Here is a 19744-nt window from a genome sequence, read left to right as displayed (position 1 = left end):
GCGGGGCCTGGGGCAAATCACACCGCGTGTGCCCCCTCCCATTTGCGGCCTGGTCGCTTCTGAAAAAGAGCTACACAGCTCAGTGGGCCTTACCTGGTCAAATAAAAACATTTTTATCGTTTAAACTGCAAGTATTACATCTGTGACATCGACGCGTGTTCCCCCCCCCCACCCCCCAAAGCGCATTAACCCCTGATTCACCGTGCGACCCTAGGAGACGGCTCTGCCAGTTCACACCTCCGGTCTCCCCCCCCCATCCCCCCGCCTTGTATTTCGCGTCGCGACCTCAGACGACAGACAGTTACCTCTGCCGGGCACGAGTCTGCCGCTCGCGACGACGAGACGGACGATTTGAAATCGATTGCCGGTGTCGCTTTGAGAGCAGCCGGCTGAGCCCAGGCTTGTTCATGAGCATCCTCTGAATTTGTTTTTTTTTCCCCAAGCCTGTGCCAAGCGCGGGGGTGTGCGCTTGCGGGCTTTGCGTCGGCACGGCGGATAGCGCCTGTGCTTCAAGCAACACGCGTGTAGGTGCGCCAAAAAGCAACCACAGTCTCTGTACTTACGCAAACGCCATCGGCATATCCTGAGCAAATCTCACTGACAGCAGCAGTGGATGCAGTGATAGACAACGGTGGACTGGTTTCGTCCTTGTTATGCCTCATCAGCACAGTTTAGTCACCGCAGTGAGCAGTGAAGGATGATTGTCTTTGATGCTACACAGCAAATACGTTACAGTGGGGATTTTCATATCGAGACTCTTTACAATGGCCGTGTTTATTACGTAGAGAGAGGCAGGCAGGCATAGGGAGAGGAAAAGAGGAAGGTCTTGAGTCTTGGACTTGAACAGGGAGTCGACAGCATGGATGGCTGGGCGAGGGATTTCCACGCTTTATAGGGGCAGCAGAGGAGAATGAGCGACCTCCCACTAAGCGTCGGTTGAGTATGGGCTTCGATAGAAATATGTGGTGGCTGGGGCAGAGAATGCATAGAGGGGAATGTACTATATTTATAAAAATAGATTTATTTAACCAGGTAAGGCCCACTGAGCTATATAGCTCTTTTTCAAAGCGACTGGCTGCAAATGATTGCTCAACATAGTGTCTTATCAGCGTGGAAATTTATAGCTGCCAAATACTCCAAACGCACGATGTTTCTAAATGTGGAGAGAAAAACTGGAGGACCCGGATAAAAAAATCCACGGGACCACGGGGAAAAGAAAGAGACACGCAAACTCCAAATATCCAGCAGGCGTCAGTCAGGATCGAACCCACGACCTCCTGTGTACCAGCCGAGGTAGTTAACATCTCCTAGCCACTGGTGCCCTATATAAACCTCGTCCATTGGTGACGTTTTTCTATCCACTTGCTCGGTATGTCTGAGGTTAATAAGCAGCGGTGTTCCCGGTAATATTTGTAGACCGTTACGGCAAATGCGGCATCGCTTAAATACTTTACAGTTCGGGGCAGTGGTGTTTTTAATCCAGCGCTCCTGGCAGAAAGTGCTCCGAGTCTTTTAACATAAACACTAACAAAGCGTGACTTACAACCATTACCTTATAAAGCCCCCCAGAGTTAGCACAGGCTCGCGTCTGTGATGTTTGACGCTGTGTTGAAGTTACGATCGCTCAGCTCGGCTCGTCGCCAAAATGGGAATGTTCGGGCCTCTGTCAAGAGTTCACGTTGGGTTCGATTTGGCTCGGAACCCTAACTCTTTGCATTCCACATCCAGACCGTCTGCAAACAAACTGTAAATCACTCCCGGCCCACGTGCTCCCTTTGTAGCGATGTTGTGATCATTAGTCAAAAGATCCAGGTGTCATCGTTGCCAAAGCCATCGCGAGTGATTAACAGCGTAATGATTTACAGCTCTCTCAATCCACTGCTGGATGCAGGCCTCCCCCGCGCCCGTTCATCTGTGCGCGTTGGCAGTCACTGGCATTGCTTCATTTCACTTGTACTTTGTTGTTGTTTTCAATTGGAAAACCCGTTTCAACAAACGGTGGCTGATTTTACAGCCCTTAAACTTGTACACGCACGCGCCGCTAGGATTGGAACAAGGCATCGGTTCTGGGCTACGCTTAGGCATCGTGGTGGGTCGCGGGTGAATTTTACGATGGGTCTGTGGGTCCCGAAAGTCACTCTGCGTTCTGCCAGAGCGAGCGGGCCATCTTGTTGTTGTGCAATGCCTCACGCTCATTCCAAAAAGAAATAGGAAATGAAGCGCTGACACAGGAAGTTGCCGCTTCCGCAGATTTTTTTTGAGCAAACTGAACATTTTTCCCAACGGCCCACGTGACTACCGCTCGGCTGAATTCGTTTTTCTCACTCAGTCCACGGCCGGGTCAACCCATCGACGTTCACACGACACCAGCTGCGCGCCGGTGGCAATTTATTTGGCCAGCCCAAATGTAGCTCGGGGTCTGCAGTTGATGTTTAGCACCCCACTGATGATAATAGTTTTTTTACCCTTTTATCTGGCATCAAAATTGACACCTTTTTTTACAAGGAGTCATGTTTGCATAGACCACAATACCTGCAGTCGTAATGCAAACAAAAAACATAACTGATAATGTATGCATTGCCCTTGAAGTTGATTGGTCCACACCCGAGACAGCTTTCCTTAGAGCCTAGTCTCACATGGTGTTGGACCAGATGACGCCAAAAGGTGTCAGTTTTGTTGCCAGATAAAAGGGTAAAAAACCAATTATCATATTTTTTTTCTGGCAAATGAGGTTCCAATGGTGTAAATGTTCACCCCACTGATGTTGTGAAACGTAGCGACTTTAACGCCGTAATGCGGGACTATTCAGCCGGTAGTCCGGCAGCCAGATATGGCCTTGGGGAGAGGCCCACTGAGATGGCATATGTATGTACGATGAAATTATTTCACACCGTACGTAGTCAACCGTGCTAATCGCAGGTGCGGGCGGAGGGGCTCGCACTTGTATTGAGGATGATTCGTTCATTGTTGATGATATCGCTGCTGCTGCTGCTGCTGGTGGTGATGATGATGGTGATGATGGTGATGATGGTAATGATGGTGATGATGGTAATGATGTGGTGATGATGGTGATGATGGTAATGATGGTGATGATGATGGTAATGATGGTGATGATTTCCCGTGCTTTCAGGTGCTGATTAAGCCAAAGCCCATTGCCACGACGATGTCGATGGTGGGCGTTTCCGTAGCGACGGCCACGCATGATGCAGACAGTACAGGCGCCGGAGATGCAGCAGCAGATGAGGACAGGGGGGAGGAGATGGATTCTTCCGTTGCCATGGAAACGGGCACTACCATCTTGCAAGGTGAGCGGCGGTGGTTGCGCCCACTTATTCGCGTTGTGCAATAACCTGACGTGACGTTTGTTTATTAGGTAACCACCGCGCTCGTTTTCACCGCGTGCATTGCGCAGCTCTTGAAATTTTGAGGTTTATTGTTTTTACACTATGAGATCTCCTTTACCAGTGGCAAAATATAGTAATAGGTTTTTACCCTCTTAACTGGTTCAAAATCTGACACCTTTATACAAGGCATCATGTTTGCAATAACCTCAACACAAGCAGTCAAAATGCAAACAAAAAGAAACAACTCTGATGATGATAATGATATGCACTGTCATGAAGTACGCCTTTTGGCGTCATCTGGTCCAACACCAATGGAGACTAGGCTCTAAAGAAAGCTGTCTCGGGTGTGGACCAATCAACTTCAATGACAGTGCATATCATTATCATCATCAGAGTTGTTTCTTTTTGTTTGCATTTTGACTTCTTGTGTTGAGGTTATTGCAAACATGATGCCTTGTATTAAGGTGTCAGATTTTGTACCAGTTAATAGGGTAAAAACCTATTACTATGTTTATTGTTTTGTTTACCGAATTCAAACAAAAATAGCTCCTCTTCTGAGTTTTGGTTTGGTCTGTTTCACCCACCATTTGGACCCAGTTCTCTTCGACATGAGAGTGCGGCTGGTTGTATGATGAGAAAGACATCGTAACAAATACCCCGTGGAGGAGGCTCCCTCTCGTGCAGGCTCACCTGCCAGCAGTGGCGTAGGCGAGCAATTGCGGGGCTGCGTCTTTATCTGTAACACACGACACGGCCATCGTTAACTCCCAGAGTTATTTCGCAGCTGCAAACAAATTAGTGCATTTGGTACTTGCGACCAGTCTTGCGCAACAAAGGCGCAACAGTTTATGTTTCGTTGGCTTTACAGAACATTTCCTGACTTTAGTCTTAGGCAGAACTGGCGGAGAGTCGGTGGCAAAATCGTGGACAGGGACCCGGCAGCGCAGATGGCTCGGAAACCGCAAGAGTGTGCCAGTGGGTGGGTGGGTGAGTGGGTGAGCGGGTGGATGAGTGAGTGGGTGAGTAATTCAGTGAGTGAGTGGGCGCTGAGTAGTTCAGTATATGGGTGAGTGAGTGGGTGGGTGAGTGGATGGGTGAGTGGATGAGTGAGTAGGCGAGCAATTCAATGAGTGAGTGGGCGCTGAGTAGTTGAGAATATGGGTGAGTGAGTGGGTGGGTGAGTGAGTAGATGGACCAGACACCGCAAATCTGGGGGGAGGGGGGGGGGCCCGTATCTCGACGCTCGACGCCCCTGCTGCTCGTGTGCCACGCCGCCGACCATTCGTCTCGTCAAAGAGTGCGTGCCAGGCTGGAAGGACGCCATGGACGTGAGCGAGGCTTCGGCAGCCTCCCACTCGGCAACCTCCACCATCCGGGCCTTCATGGAGATGCAGAAGCCTGGAGGCGTGTACCCGCCCCTCCCTCCTCACTGCCTGCTGGGAACACTGGGCAGCAAAGCGTCCCGCAGTGTGTTTCCGCGCCGCGCTGCCTTGCAGGGTCCTCGTGCGAACGCGTGGGGTTTGGGGTTCGTTGTGGGTGCCCGCGTGTACTTTTGGAGGGCGAGGGGTTTGGCTGAAACGGGGCACGTTCAAAGAGGGCACTTGCCAAACCCTCCTCCCCTGCTGGGCTGTGATGTGGCCACGTGGTGGCGGTACAGCAAGTGGGTTCACTCATTAAAAACAATTTAACACGTGGGCTTTCGCGACCAATATTGTCTATAATAGAGGTGTTTTTGGGTTAGATCGCGTAAGTATAAATGTGTCGTTAAACCCGCCACCACCCGACACGGCCAATTAGTAAGATTTGTCACGTAAACAGAACGTGCCAATTCGTTACTTGTCCAGCACACCGGTGTGGTGGGGAGTAAATTATTGGCGAAATATCGTACCCAAATTTTAAATGTTGTGGGTTTACTCTCCAACACACCGGTGTGCTGTACTAGTGACACATTGGCACGTTCTGTTTACGTGACAAACCTTACTAATTGGCAATGTCGGGTGGTGGCGAGTTTAACTACACATTTATATTTTACGCGATCTAACCCATAAACCTCTATTGTGGACATTAAAAATGGTCCAGAAGTCACAATGCCCAGCAATCACTGGAAGTGGGAGTCTTGATGCTGAGTGAGATTTTGTTGAGTAAATATATTCAATAATTTTTATCACAAATGTAAGATGATGGTTTAAATGTAGGTCATGGTCAATATAACTACAACTTTATTGTGACCACTACCCATATTATAATAGGTCATGTGCACTTTGTAATAGAGTATATATATAAAACAAGTGAATGATCTGGTCAATGACAATTTCCTCTGCTCAAAACGATGGCTGGCTCGGTTTTTGAAATGTACATTTCGAATTGTAGGAAAATGTGATTATCGATGATGATGACGGTAAAGTGTGGGTTTCTATGTTGAACTTCTTTCGCACACTGTAGCAAACCGTGCTGCTATTTTCTTTTACCACAACAACGCAATTCCTGTCCTCTAAAAGATATATATATAAATCACTGACTAGTTTACAGTCGTTCAATAACAAACAAAATTCAAGGGTAATCAAAGGGTTGCTGTGTTTTTTGTTTTAAAGCGTATGGGGGAGTGGTGGCGCAGTGCTTACACTACGAATCTCACAACCTGGGTTTGACTCCAGGCAATGGCTAACATCAGCGTGAAAGCGATATACGAACCGGTACTGGGCTAATCCTTTTTTCACCATTCTGGCCTGACCAGCATGGTGAAGTATGGTCAAAAAAACCCACCTTATGCATGTTGAACTTCTTTCGCACCGTACGTAGCCAACCGTGATAATCGGGAGGTGCGGGGAAGGACAAAAATCTAAACGCAAAGGAGCAGTTTTGTGTTTCGTTTATTGTCCTTCCCCGACAGCGTAAACCTTCATTCACTAGTATATTTAGTGACTAATGGCTGTAATTACCATTATTAGTGTTAATAGCGACTGTTATAATTGTGTCTGTGGCCATAACGGTCGACTCGCAATCTGAAAGTTGCGAGTTCAGTTCTCAATCAACTCAGCCCATCATCACAGCTGGGTGGATAAAAACGAGTACCCACTATTTTGCGACAAGTAAACTCCAGTCATCTTGTACAGAGGCTTGTTAGCCGCCATGAGAATGTGAAATTTCCACGATTGGCTAAGGGATGCCGATGTATGCAGGTGCCGTGCCATTGCTCATTTGAGAAGCGGGACAATGAGTAGATTAAGTCGACCAAGAATGACGATCGACTACTTCGTTTGTGGCCGATTACTCGGGACCCCTTTTTAAAAAAATGGCCACCCCCCGCACTCATGCTTCCCGAAGGCTGGAAACCCCCAAACAATCCACGAACAGCGCGGTGCGGCAGACGATTCCGATGACGTCAAGTAGCCCCCCCCCCCGGCCAGTCAGCCGCAACCTTCTTTTGCAAGGTGTCAGTTTTGTTGCCAGATAGAAGGGTAAAAAACCAATTATCGTTGAGGCTTTGTTTTTCCCAACTTTTGAACGTTTAGTGCGATTCGTCGAGTTGCCGAGCCGACGGTCGATTTACGGAAATAATTTGATTTGGGCCGAGCTCTAAACTTTTAATCGCTGATTTTCCTTCGCCCTGACCGGCCCCCCCCCCCCCCCCTCTCCGCAGGTCGGGACAAACCTCGCATGCCAACCATCGACCTGAGCCACATGGTGATTCCCGTCGCCAGGGGAACGGATGTTGTCGTCACGACAACCACGGGCGACCGGACAAACCGCACGGTCACGGCCAGCATCAAGGTACGTGTTGACGATTGGATAACCGCGCAGCGCTCTTTCAGGGCGCCACGGTTGCGAGATGTTAACTACTTCACCTGCTATACAGGAGGGCATGGGTTCGATCCCGACCCTGATGCCTGTATATTTGGAGTTTGCATGTTCTCCCTGTAGTTGTGTGGATTTTTCTCCACGTTCTCTGGTTTTTCCCTCCACATTTAGAATCAACACGCATTTAGAGTATTTCCTCATCTTGAAGATATGCCACTTCATTGAGCTATCATTTGTGGCCAGGTCGCTTCTGAAAAAGAGCAGTATAGCTTAGTGGGCCTTACCTGGTAAAATGAAAATAGTTTCAGTTTTATCTTAGTCGTAAGTCAACGGCAGTCGGCCTACGAACCTACTGGCTCCCAACTGCGGGAATGTGGAATTTTAAAAGCTGTTTACAGGCCACCGGTAGTTTCGAGTTGCTGCCTTATGTGCATTTGAAGCACGGACATTCGCAAGATGGAATAAAAGCCGAAAAATGTGCAAAGCAGAGAGGCGTGGTTGGAATTACACGGAGAGACGGGACGAGGAAGGCGTAGATTAGAAACATGCTGCCACGAGACACGATATTGACCGTCACAAAAGTAGATTGGCCTGGGCGGGACACGGCGGCACTAGAAGGTGGTCGAGACTGGCGACGTAGTGGCAGCCAAGGGAGGGAGCATGCACGGGGTGGATGTTCACGGCGTAAATGGACCGTGAGAGATCGTGCGATGGTTTTCGCGACGCATTAATGCAGCCCAGCAGTGGATGTATCGTGGCCGGTTACGACAATGGTAATATTCATGGACTTTGGCGGTAATTGTGTTTTTTTTCTTTGCTCGCCACAATGTTCTCAGACACAAGAGGGGGTGACCATGGTGGGCACAAGGGCCCCGAGCGATCACGACTACCCGGGAGGCGAGGACGGAATCCTGGACCCGCAGACGGGCCTGTTTTACCGGGCTCCTCTCTCCCGCCTGCCCGTCGCCGCCACAAGACAGCCCACCGTCATCGCCTCCACCTCCACCATCACCACCACCACCTCCATCGGCACCAGTAGCACCATCAGCAGCACCATCACTGTGCAGGTCAGCGTTACAAAATAGACACCGCAGAGGCGCAAAGTGAAAAGCAAAATGAAAAGTGGAAAGGCCGTAACTAGCCCTAGCTGTAACCGCACCAGCCAACCAGACGATGGCCCTGTCCCAGCCCTTAAACACATTCCTGCGGAGGGAGCTGGTAGGAACGTTGGGGTTGCTCGGTCAATGGCCAGGGTCAACGGCGGCGTGGTGTATTCCGCAAATATGGCCGACTGTGAGGGCGGGCACAAGCCGGCGTGAGTAGGTTAAACGTTGAGTTTTATAAGGGCACCACGGGGTGACCAGCCGCTCCCTACCCAGCCCCACCCCACCACCCACCCGGCCCCACCACTCCCCACTCAGCCCCTCCCCTCCCCACCCAGCCCCTCCCCACCCTCCCCTCTCCATCCAGCCCCACCCCTCCCATTTTTGGATGCACGACGGACGGACGGACACAATAATCCCCTGTGGGCTGGTGTAACCAGGAGGTTCCTACCAGTATCATACGAACCAAACACTCTACCTACCTCACTCCTTCTCACTCCTGCCTAAATCTATAAGTCAACACCTCCTGCTGCTCAACTTGGAAACTCATCACTCCTTCAGCTCGCCACTCTTGCATCAGCGACGCTGCCGCTAATTTAGGATAAAAACGTTGTCCTTGACCTTTCATCGCTTAACGTTCACGAAACCAAAAATATCAGCCCCCCCCCCTCCCACTTGCATCATCAGCATGAGCAGCGTCATCACAAGCAGCATTATTTGTATTGGTACCATCGGAGCCAGCTAGAGCATCCTGAGTGGCTGCAGAGTCACAGATATGGGTGTAATGATTCCATACCTTTCAACCCATACGGTCCAGGGAAATTGAGTTTTCAGGTCCGTACGTCGTACAGCCGTTTCAATACGGGCAAAATAATAATTGTATATTTGTTTGTGTTTCTCCCTTGTGATGGGACTTTGTAGGATGAACGTTGAGATTTATGAGGGCACGGGGTGACCAATAAGGTCTGAATTGGTCTGTAATAAGGTAGGGCACTGATAAGGGGTTGACAGGTATGCGATTAATCTAGGATTGAAGCTTTCGTGACCGCAGGAATCATGACTTGTGATGACGTTGACTTAGGTACAAGCCATCAGCAGGATATTCAAAACCACTCGCAGTATCATCGTCGTCATCATCATCAGCAGAAACAGCAGTATGATATGGCATTCCCTTCAGCAGCACCGCCATCAGTAGCAACAACAGAATCAGAATATAGTCGATTATCGATTATCCGGCAGCTTCCAACATCCGGCGGTCCCAGGCTGATCCGGCAAAACTGCTCCAAATGCTGTAACCATTATGGCGATCGGCACCGTGTGAATGACACAAAAAAATAGCTACGCTTGATTATAGCATTAAATATAGGCAGTACATTATACACCACATACAACAACTTAAACAATGAAAATACTGCACATATATACGTTTTCATGACTATTAACTTCAGGAATAAAAACATGAAATATACACGGTGTGATCCGGTGAAAAGTGCCATGTGTAATTCGGAGTTTGCTGGAGCGCCGGTCTAAAGGTTGCATCGGTCCGGCGATCGTCCAAGACAAGTTGTTGAAACAAGAGCGTAGATGTAGGAGTACGGATCATCACCCCATGATATACAGAGTCTTCGAGATTGGAGTGGTTGCAAGTGCGGTACGGTCAATACAGTAACTTTTTACAGTGGGATATTTATTTTTGTCTATTTGGATGTTTATGCCAATTTCACTAAAGTAAACAAATTTAAAACGCTAAAAAAACATTCAAAAGTAAACAATTTAAAATAATTACAGTGATTAGCCGGCATTTTAGAAAAAACGGCGCCCCGTCTCCCCCCCCCCCCCCCCGAATCCGCTGGATATTCTGTGATCTACTGTAATCGGAATCATAATATTTATTTACACTGGTGGAATCCGATGAGCTATGAAGCTCTTTTACAGATGTCCAGTAAACATCCAGTTGACAGTTTAACACATCGGCTTTCGTGACCAATATCACCCATAATAGTTTTTTTTTGGGTTAGATAGCGTAAATATATAAAGTGTCGTTAAACCCGCAACCACGTAAACTAGTACAGCACACTGGTGTGTTGGAGAGCAAAGCCACAACATTTACAATCTTGAGTACGACGTTTCGCCAGTAATTACAACCAGCTTCATCAGGCAACAAGTCAGATTTGTGGAGAAATCCTCCCGTTTCGTTCCTTCACATCTCACCGTGGGCACACCAAATCCTCTCACCTCCGCCACCCCAGCACCACCGAGGGTTAAACGCAAAAAAAGAAACGATTTCCTGCATCCCTTTTGTGGTCGTTTTATTTAAACAGGCGATGAAAAAAAAGTGCCAAATTGATGTCAGACCTTCTTAAAAGGTTGGGGAAACCACACGAACCACAACTGAGAACGAGAGCATTTTTCCTGCTTTCATTCGAGTCAACGACTCTCTCTCTCGCTCCCTCCCTCCCTTTCTTCTTTAATGCGCCTGTCTCTCCTCTTTTTTTGCGTGTGTCTTCGCGCAGCCTTTGATCACCAAGGGGGGCGCGGTCCCCAAGATAAGTTTTGCGCCGTCCGTGAACCGAACTGAGGTGCACACCCTCTCGTGCCGGCCTGCTCTGCCGAGTCAAGGACAGAAACCTCTGGTGAGATGATGCCACACCTGCACTCACGAGTGAGCGTGCGTAAGGGTGGTGTTGGCAACCCATCCCCTTCGTGTGCCGTGCCGGCCTTCGTAGGTGGTCGCTAACAGCACTTGCCCCCAACGGTCTGTTAAGGCTAACACGGGGGATCTTTGTCTTTTGTGTATGTGGGGAGCGGTAGGGTAGCGGTTAGCGCCCTGTGTGCTACGAACCCACCGACCAGAGTTCGATACCCACTCGCAGCCAACACCAGTGATGATGATCTGAACCGGTCCTGAGCCTCCTCTAGGTTGACTCAGCCACAAATGAGGACCTCGTGCAATGTGTAAACAGCACTTGCCCCAACAGTCTGATGAGGCTGTACAGGGGATCATTGTGTGAGTACATACAGAGGAGCGGTGGCGCAGTGGTTAGCGCTCCGCACTACAAACCCAACCGACCCGAGTTCGATTCCCGCTCATGGCCATTACCAGTGACGATTATCTGAACCTATTCTTTTCCTTCCCCGCTGGGAATACAAAAGCAGTCGGGCTTGTGGCCTACTGCCTACGTCCCTCGCTCGTGTACAGTTCCGGCCTTCATAGGGGCTCGCGAACAGCACTTGCCCCAAATGTCTGTGAAGGCTATATGGAGCTGGGGGGTGGGGGTGACATTTGTCTTGTCTTTGTGGGGTGTTAGAGACAGTGGATATCGTGATGAGCTGGCATACCCCTGGCCACGGCTAACATCGGTTAGCGAGTGATGTATGAACCAGAGGTCGCAACCGGGTACCCCATACCCTACCCGATACCCGGCTACCCGTACCCGGCCGGGTATGGGTACGGGTACCCGCTTGCGACCCTGGTGCGGCCAGGTACGGGTAGGCCGTGAGTCACTGGTGAGTCACCGTTTGTCACTCATTTCCCAACGTCTTGTTTCTTCTCACAATTCAAGTTCCGAGAATCAACCCACCCTCGCCTGCAACATGGCTTCATCCCAGAGGTCGCAATCAGGTACCCGTACCCTACCCGTACCCGGCCGGGTATGGGTAGGGTACGGGTACGGCCGGGTACGGGTACCCGTTTGCGACCCTGGTGCGGCCGGGTACGGGTAAGGAATCAAAACCCGTTTGCGACCTCTAGTATGAACAGATTCTGTACCACACTGACTGCTGTGATGAGGTGTAGTCAAGCATCCCCCTCACAACCAAAAGGCATGGTGGGGGGGGGGGCATTGTCCAGCATGGCAGTCACAAAGGGCTGCAGCTAAAAATAACTTACCATCAGCAGAGTTGGCCAACACTGTGCGAGACAATCTAGTGCATCGCTGACGTGGTGACTGCTGCTTTTGTAGACGTGATGACATTTCCTGCCGCACCGCCCAGGATGTTCTCGGTTAACAGTAATCAGCGTAAATTTCGATTTAAAGCTTTTGTGACTGCAGGGATTCATCTTCTTGGTTCTTTCGGTAAAGTCACGTAGAATGGAAATAATAAAATAATAAAATTTAAACATAATTAAATAATTCTCACTGAAAGGCCGTAGGATTTCAGACAAAAAACGAGCCAGTTTGTAGGTGGGGGAGTTGATAGTAGAGACAATGGGACGAAGAGGTGTATCTTCTTTATGTATCTTTGGCAAGCCATATAATCTTGGTGGCCTGGCTGCAGAAGGCTTCAACGAGAACTGTTTGGTTTGATAGTAGAGACAATGGGACGAAGAGGTGTATCTTCTTTATGTATCTTTGGCAAGAAGATACACCTCTTCGTCCCATTGTCTCTACTATCAACTCCCCCACCTACAAACTGGCTCGTTTTTTGTCTGAAATCCTGCGGCCTTTCAGTGAGAATATTTTATTATGTTTGAATTTTATTATTTTATTATTTACATTCTACGTGACTTTACCGAAAGAACCAAGAAGAGTAATCAGCGTAATATTGATTAATATTTTTAATTCATATTAACATTTTTGTTTCTCAATTCCCTGCTGGATGAATGCCTCCTCGAGTTGCGTTGGTCGTGGGGGGATTGTTTTCAGCCGTACTTCACCACGCTCGTCAGTGTGGGTTAGTGCAGGGGGGTGGGGGGGGTGGTAGGTAGGTAGGGGCGGGCGGGTTCCAGGACCTGTTCGGCTAGGATTCATTCCCGATGTTAGTCGTGTCCGGCATCGAACTCGGGCCGTCGAGAGCGCAGTGTGCCACGCGTGCGCGCAATTGTACGCGAGAAAGCCGTTTAAGTATTATCGACCGCCGGCTCATTGCGTGCTGCGTGCTGTGCACGTGTCGGCAAGGTCGCAGGGCTCCTCGTGATTTGACGGCTGTGTCACGTTCCGTCGTTGGGGGGGGGGTCGACGTCGAGGGTGCACTGCAACTGATGCCTTCATTTCACTCGGCCAAGCTCGCCCCACGAGACCCGACACTTCGAAACGGCACCGCAAACAACAATAACTCTCCGTCACCGCCCTGACACCTTTAGCCGCACTCTTCTTGGCAACGGAGGTGAATGGCGCCGCGGTGGCGAGACGTTAACTCCCTCGCCCGGTCTACAGGAGGGTGTGGGTTCGATCCCGACCCTGATGCCTGTATGTTTGGAGTTTGCGTGTTCTCCCCGTGGTCGTGTCAATTTTTCTCCGTGCCCTTTGGTTTTTCCCTCCACATTTAGAATGAACGTGCGCTTCAAAGTATTTGGCTGATTTCAACTTCCACGTGATGAGCCACTTTGTTGAGCTACCATTTGTGGCCAGGTTGCTTCTGAAAAAGAGCTACATAGCTCAGTGGGCTTCACCTGGTCAAATTGTGTTGTTATTAGTTTGTGAACGTTTTGAACCTGGCAGCAGTGCCCCGTTTCTAAGTCTAGCACCGCTCGGTCACTAGCGTCGCTCACTGCGGAGAGATCTCTTCGCACTCCGGTCGGCACGGGACGTCGGTTTTCCACTGTGGTGTGCGTTGATGGATAGCGCCGCGGTGCATGTCAACGTGCGATTGCCCGCCAGAGTTTTTGTTTTGTTTTTTGGAAAGTCCCATTCGGCCCGAGGACAGGAAAAAAGGTTCCCCGCTCGCTGCTCACGGAAATGTTTACGGCTGCAGGCGGGGGCTCGCGCGACAGACATCCTGCGGATGTCGATGCTGGAAGCTCGCCTGGACGTGAGCGAAGCGGCCAGGGAGGCCGCGAGGGCGGCGGCGGTGGCGGCGGCGGCAGCAGCGGGCAAGGGGGGGGCAGGCCACGGGCAAGGTCAGGGAGCGGTAACAGCCGTCGTCGGCAGCGGGGGCGCGGCGGGAGACGAGAAGAAAATAATAACCGGGCGAATTATCGACCTGCAAAAGTCTGGCGTCCTCAGGTGAGGTTGCGTGCGTGCGTGCCTCCCTCCACGGTGGGAAGGCGTGTGCGTGAACACGCGCGGTTATGTTGTTAATCGTTTAGTAGTGGCGTGCGCGGCAAGTTTTTCATCTTTGGGCAAAATTTGGACCGTTGACGCCGGCACGCAACGGCCCACTCGCGCGCACGCGTCACAGCGATTCTTCATCGTCCGTTGGTATTTGCGAATAGTTCGTGGGTCATACTCTTAGGTTTTTTCGGTGAAGTCACGTAGGTAAAAAATAAAAAAATAAAATAATAGAAATTATAATAGAAATAAAAATTATAAATCACGACGTTTCGGACGCAACACAAGTCTCCGTCATCAGGTGGGAGCGTCACAGCTAGATTTACTGTATACAGTGAGGCGAGTTCGTGGGTCAATTTAATAAAAATTGCCAAATTTTGACCATTGACGCTGGCCCGCAGTAGCCAGATGACGTCACGGGATCTTGTAACGTCCTTTGTGGAGCAGGACGGCACACGGGGTGGTCTTTTCGATGAATGTGCCCGCAGTGTTAATCAGGGCGGCCGCTGAAATTAGAATCGTTAAACTCTGCAGCAAGCGGAGAAACGCGCTACCACCATGGCTGTGTGAGAGAGCGTATGCTCGTTCAGTTAGATTTTATTTATTTAATTTTATTCAGCAGGAAGGGCTTAATGAGCTGTTAGACTCTTCTTCATGGGCATCCTGCGACGGTACGGATGTTATCTGGTGCAGATGTTATACAGGACAGACCTTGGTTATAATCAAGTAACAATGAGTTTCAGCATTTGCTGCATTGGCCATCCACAGCTTTAGGAGGCCTTCATCCAGCAGTGGATTGACAAAAGGCTGTAGAGTTATATTTTCATCATTGTTTAGCTATATACTCCAGTGGCAACAGTTTATAAACAATATTTTTAAAGACAACTAAATGTAAAAAAAACGCTGCAGTAATCGTAGGAATACAAAAACCGCCGCTAACCTCCCGGTTATTCCCGTACATCACCCAAATAAAGCGGGGAGCAAGGCATGCTGGGAGTGCGACTGGTGCCGACCACGGCGCGGGCATCCGGGAAAACGGGCGACATTGCCATCACCGTAGGCGACATCATCCCTCAGGTGAGCGCCACTCCACTCTATCAGCACACCCCCCCACGCCCTCTACACCAGGGCCGCTCCAAAACCCCTTTGCTCGTCGCATCGCCCCTTTCGGGGGGACCGGTGGCTCAGCGGTCGAGTGATTGGCGGTCGATATGAACCGTCGTCACCTCTGGGGTCGATGGAACGAGTCCGTAAGCGGTTGTCCCTTTGGATGGACTCGCCTCCACCCTAGGAATGTGCCATTTCCACCACCACGATTACTATTTACTTATACAACTAGTTTTGTTTATCTTACCAAGTAAGGCCCACTGAGCTAAATAGCTCTTTTTCAGAAGCGACCTGGCCGTAAATTATAGCTCAATGAAGTGGCTTATCACGTGGAAATTTATAGCAGCCAAATACTCTGAAGCGCACGTTGATTCTAAATGTGGAGGGATAAATTGGAGGACCCAGAGAAAAATCCACGTGACCACGGAGAGAACATGCAAATGTACAGGCGTCAGGGTCGGGATTGAACCCATGACCTCCTGTATACCAGGCAAGGTAGTTAGTTCACATCTCGCCACCAGCCTCGTGGCGGACTAGAGTTTGAGAAATGCTACTCCTAAACAGTGCAAATGATAAAGAGTAAACGTGTCAAATTGGTGACGTACAAATGACCATATCTACATTTTAATTAACGTAAACAGCGCCTTCAGTTAATGCAAAATGCTGCTTGCGTCAAGCATACTTGGTGATGTAAAGTTAGCTTGCTATACAGCAAGTCCATAAATGTATCTTCCATTATTAAACAATTATAATTAGCCAGGCGGTGGTGGCTATGCGCACCTGTAATCCAGCACTGTGGACGAGTGTGGACTAGCATCGTCTATCCCACATCTATAAACACCAATTAATTGGCTGAAAGCATCTTAATGTATATAGAGAACCGCAGAGCTTGGGAAATTGTTGGTAGTCCCAGCTCACTGCCTGGCTGCATTACATCTTGTCGTGAGGTGTAATTTGCATGAACGGCACTATATAAAACCAAACATTGTCACAACATAATATGACTAGCCTATTGCCCGTCCATGGACGGGTGTATTGCAGTAAATCTTGCAAGCGAAAAGTAGACCGTGACATGATCAATTCGTGTGCAATTTGTAAGGGCGCGATGACACAGACCTATTTCATTTTAAGGTTATAATCCCTTGTTCATCATGACGTCCTTTTTACTTTGATGTCTCAACAGCGTTACGGAGATCGCGTGACGTGAGGGTTCTGCCTTTGTAGTGAGGGTTGTGAGTTGACGCTGAGGAGAGGGGAGGAGGCGCCTCGCCCCCCCCCCCCCCCCATGTGGAGTGACGTCACCCGCTAATTATTATGAATGGGGGGGTGTCCATTTGGAGGATGTCACCTGCTCATGAATATTATTGAGCGGGGCTGGTCGATGTGGAGTGACGTCACGAGCGTTAATGGCAGACATTCCTGGGTGATTCTAGTCGGTATGATTGTAACGAGCAATTCTGAAAAGCAGTCCGCAAAAACTTTCGGCTGACAACAAAAAACGTTCCGCGCGTGCTTCGTCTGCGTCGGCAGCGACTGGCCGGCTTCCCGATCGTCTGCGGGGGGACCATGCTGATGAGCACCAGCGGCGGTCGAAGCAGCCCGAGCGTCAGCAACTCCAGCGTCGCCGGCGGTGTCGCTGGCGGTGGAGGTATCACCGGCGGTGCTGGTGGTGGAGGTGTCGCCGGTGTCGCTGGCGGTGGAGGCATCGGTGTCGCTGGCGGCGGCGGCGGCAACGAGGGCGGGGCGAGGGCGCCAGCGGGTTCGAGCGGCGCCAGCGTCGTGGTGGAGCCCAGCGGGCTGCTCAACGTGACGGCCTTCACCAGCCAGCGCGTGCGCGAGGACCCCTTTGGGCGGCCGAGGGAGTCGACCGACTCGGCATCGGATGACGACGTCGACGAAACGTGATGTTTGCGTCGCGTCGAGCGCACGGGGAGCGTGGTACGTGTGAGTTACGTGTGAGTGTGTGCGCGTTACGTGTGCGTTACGTGTAAGTGCTTGCGCGTTACGTGTGCGTTACTTGTCAGTGCGTGCGCGTTACGTGTGAGTGCGTGCGCGTTACACTTGCGTTATGTGTGAGTGCGTGCGCGTTACGTGTGCGGTACGCGTGAATACGTACGCGTAGATGCGTACGCGTGGATGCGTACACGTGGATGCGTACGCGTGGATGCGTACGCGTGGATGCGTACACGTGGATGCGTACGCGTTACGTGTGAGTGCGTGTGTCGAGCACCACCGAGTGTGTCACGTCAAGTGCGTGCGTGTTACGTGTGTGCGTTGAGCACCGGGCGTGTTCCGTGCGAGCGCTTGCGTTGAGAGCGGGCGTGTTACATGCGAGTGCGTGTGCGTTTGAGTGCGTGTGCGTTTAAGCGCGAGCGCGCATTTATTGTATTTTTATTACTAACCGACCGCCAATGTTATTAAATGTACTTTTTTACGTTTTCAGTTATTTTATTAAATGCCTTCGAGTTGGTTTGGCAACGCGCACAACGTGCGCACCAACGGTAGGAAATCACGACTCTTGTTTGTACCCAGCCTGCACGCATCTTGCTCTTGTGCGACGGGATTTGCTCATCACTTACGTAAAGTGTTTGCAATCGAATCTCCGAGTTGATGGGTTTTTTTTCACGTCATATTATATTTTATTAAAGAGCGTTAAACAGTGGTCATTGCTCATCATTCACTCACGGTAGCCCTTTCATGTTCTGACAAAAGGGATTTTGCCGTGTTAGGCTATGGGGAAATGCGTAATGAACGAAGGTCAAGACGCCTTCACTGCCAGTGCCGTTGACTCCAGCGCACCTCCCGCCGTCCTGCCAGATCCCGCAGCAGTTGAAGGGTCGACATCCAAAATTCCAAGGTGCGATGAAACGCTCAAACCGAAGCAAAGCAGATCTATAAAGTTGCAGCAAAATTTTAAAGGCGGCCATCTCATTGAAAGCGAAACTGTCCGTTGGTAATCGCGTTGTTCTCATTGCGTTCCGATGTGGGCAGTAATAAAACGAGGTGTGGTTATATTTGCAGCAGCATTTAAATCCAATCCATATGGTCAAGACGCTGTACAGAAACCAGTTCTAAGAGTGTAGACAAAGTGTCAGAGTGACGGAAACTAGACTGGCTGGCTGGTAGTGTGTAGGGGAGTACATTTTCAAAAAATGAATCAACTCACGGTACCGACTAATAAAATCCCTGTGAACTCGTGGTGCGGTCGCTGCATTGATTCTAAACGGGACACGTTTGTCAGCTTCTGGTGAACGTCAGAGGAAAAATAACAATCCGTGCAGTTGACTTTCCCCCCGCCGCCCCGACCAACGTCTTAGTGACGCTGCGAGAGATCGCATTGCAAAGGTTTCTGGGGGGAAAGTGTTCGTGACGAGCTGCGTAAATATTCTGGTAAGCCAACGGAATGAATTGGCCTTCCTTGTTCCTCTGCCACTTTCCTATACAACTCTGTTGTCTTGAGTTTCGTCGCACTTCCCGTACTTTACAGATAGTACGATGAAGGCTTTGATGATCCTCTTTAAAGCTTTTCAATAGAACCCACAGAGGCATTCGGCACGTGAAGCTCATCCTTGTCTGTGTCATGATGACGTAGCATTAAACTTTTTCTGGCTATACTCAGATTTAAGTGTGAATTTGTGAGTTGCCTTGCAATGGTGGCTGCTTTGTCAATGCACTGCTGGATAGAGGACCTACTCATCAGGGTTGCCATCACCTCTCCAGGTTTGACCTGGACAGATGGGCTGGACAGTCCAAGAATTGGAAACGTAAACTCAACATTTCGATTTAAAGCTTTCGTGACTGCAGGGATTCATCTTCTTGGTTCTTTCGGTAAAGTCACGTAGAAGGGAAATAATAAAATTAAAAAAATAAAACATAATAAAATACAATTCTCACGACGTTTCGGCCACAACGCAAGCAGCCGTCCTCAGGTGTCTTTCCGACAGACCTGTTCTTCACCTGAGGACGGCTGCTTGCGTTGTGGCCGAAACGTCGTGAGAATTGTATTTTATTATTATTAATTTGTATTATTTTATTATTATTTCCCTTCTACGTGACTTTACCGAAAGAACCAAGAAGATAGTTTTCTCGGGTTAAATATTTCTGTTGCAGGTCCCTGCGGTGGCGACAATGTTAACTGCCTCGTCTGGTATACAGCAGGTCGTGGATTCAACCCCAACCCTGACGCCTGCTGCTGCTGTATGTTTGAAGTGAGCATGTTCTGTCTCCCTGTGGTCGCGTGGATTTTTCTCCGGGTCCTCCGGTATTTCCCCTCCACATTGAGAAACGTGCGTTCAGAGGATTTGACTGCTATCAATGTTTACGTGATAAGCCACTTCGTTGAGCTATCATTTGTAACAGCCAGGTCGCTTCTGCAAAAGAGCGATATAGCTCAGTGGGCCTT

General features: G+C 49.7%; 1 protein-coding gene across 6 annotated transcripts in view; it reads left to right on the top strand.

Annotated features, from left to right (window-relative positions):
* The window catches only part of EMSY (EMSY transcriptional repressor, BRCA2 interacting), a 35779-nt gene extending 16823 nt beyond the window's left edge, over positions 1–18956 (top strand). For 4 of the 6 annotated variants that reach the window (XM_078876155.1, XM_078876153.1, XM_078876152.1 and 1 more), the window contains 8 exons: positions 3131–3305; positions 4641–4811; positions 6985–7115; positions 7979–8209; positions 10759–10878; positions 13940–14190; positions 15210–15312; positions 16873–18956. In XM_078876155.1, coding sequence (XP_078732281.1) covers positions 3131–3305; positions 4641–4811; positions 6985–7115; positions 7979–8209; positions 10759–10878; positions 13940–14190; positions 15210–15312; positions 16873–17247 — 1557 coding nt within the window. In that variant the 3' untranslated portion in view covers positions 17248–18956. The remainder of the gene's footprint in view (positions 1–3130; positions 3306–4640; positions 4812–6984; positions 7116–7978; positions 8210–10758; positions 10879–13939; positions 14191–15209; positions 15313–16872) is intronic. The other 2 variants (XM_078876154.1, XM_078876157.1) reach the window with 2 other exon arrangements.
* The last annotated feature ends 788 nt before the right edge of the window (positions 18957–19744 follow it).

This window comes from Lampetra fluviatilis, chromosome 43 (assembly GCF_964198595.1).
Source record: "Lampetra fluviatilis chromosome 43, kcLamFluv1.1, whole genome shotgun sequence".
In the NCBI taxonomy this organism is placed as follows: domain Eukaryota; kingdom Metazoa; phylum Chordata; class Hyperoartia; order Petromyzontiformes; family Petromyzontidae; genus Lampetra; species Lampetra fluviatilis.
Note: the sequence above shows the minus strand (reverse complement) of the source record. Positions and strands in the feature narration are given on the sequence as shown.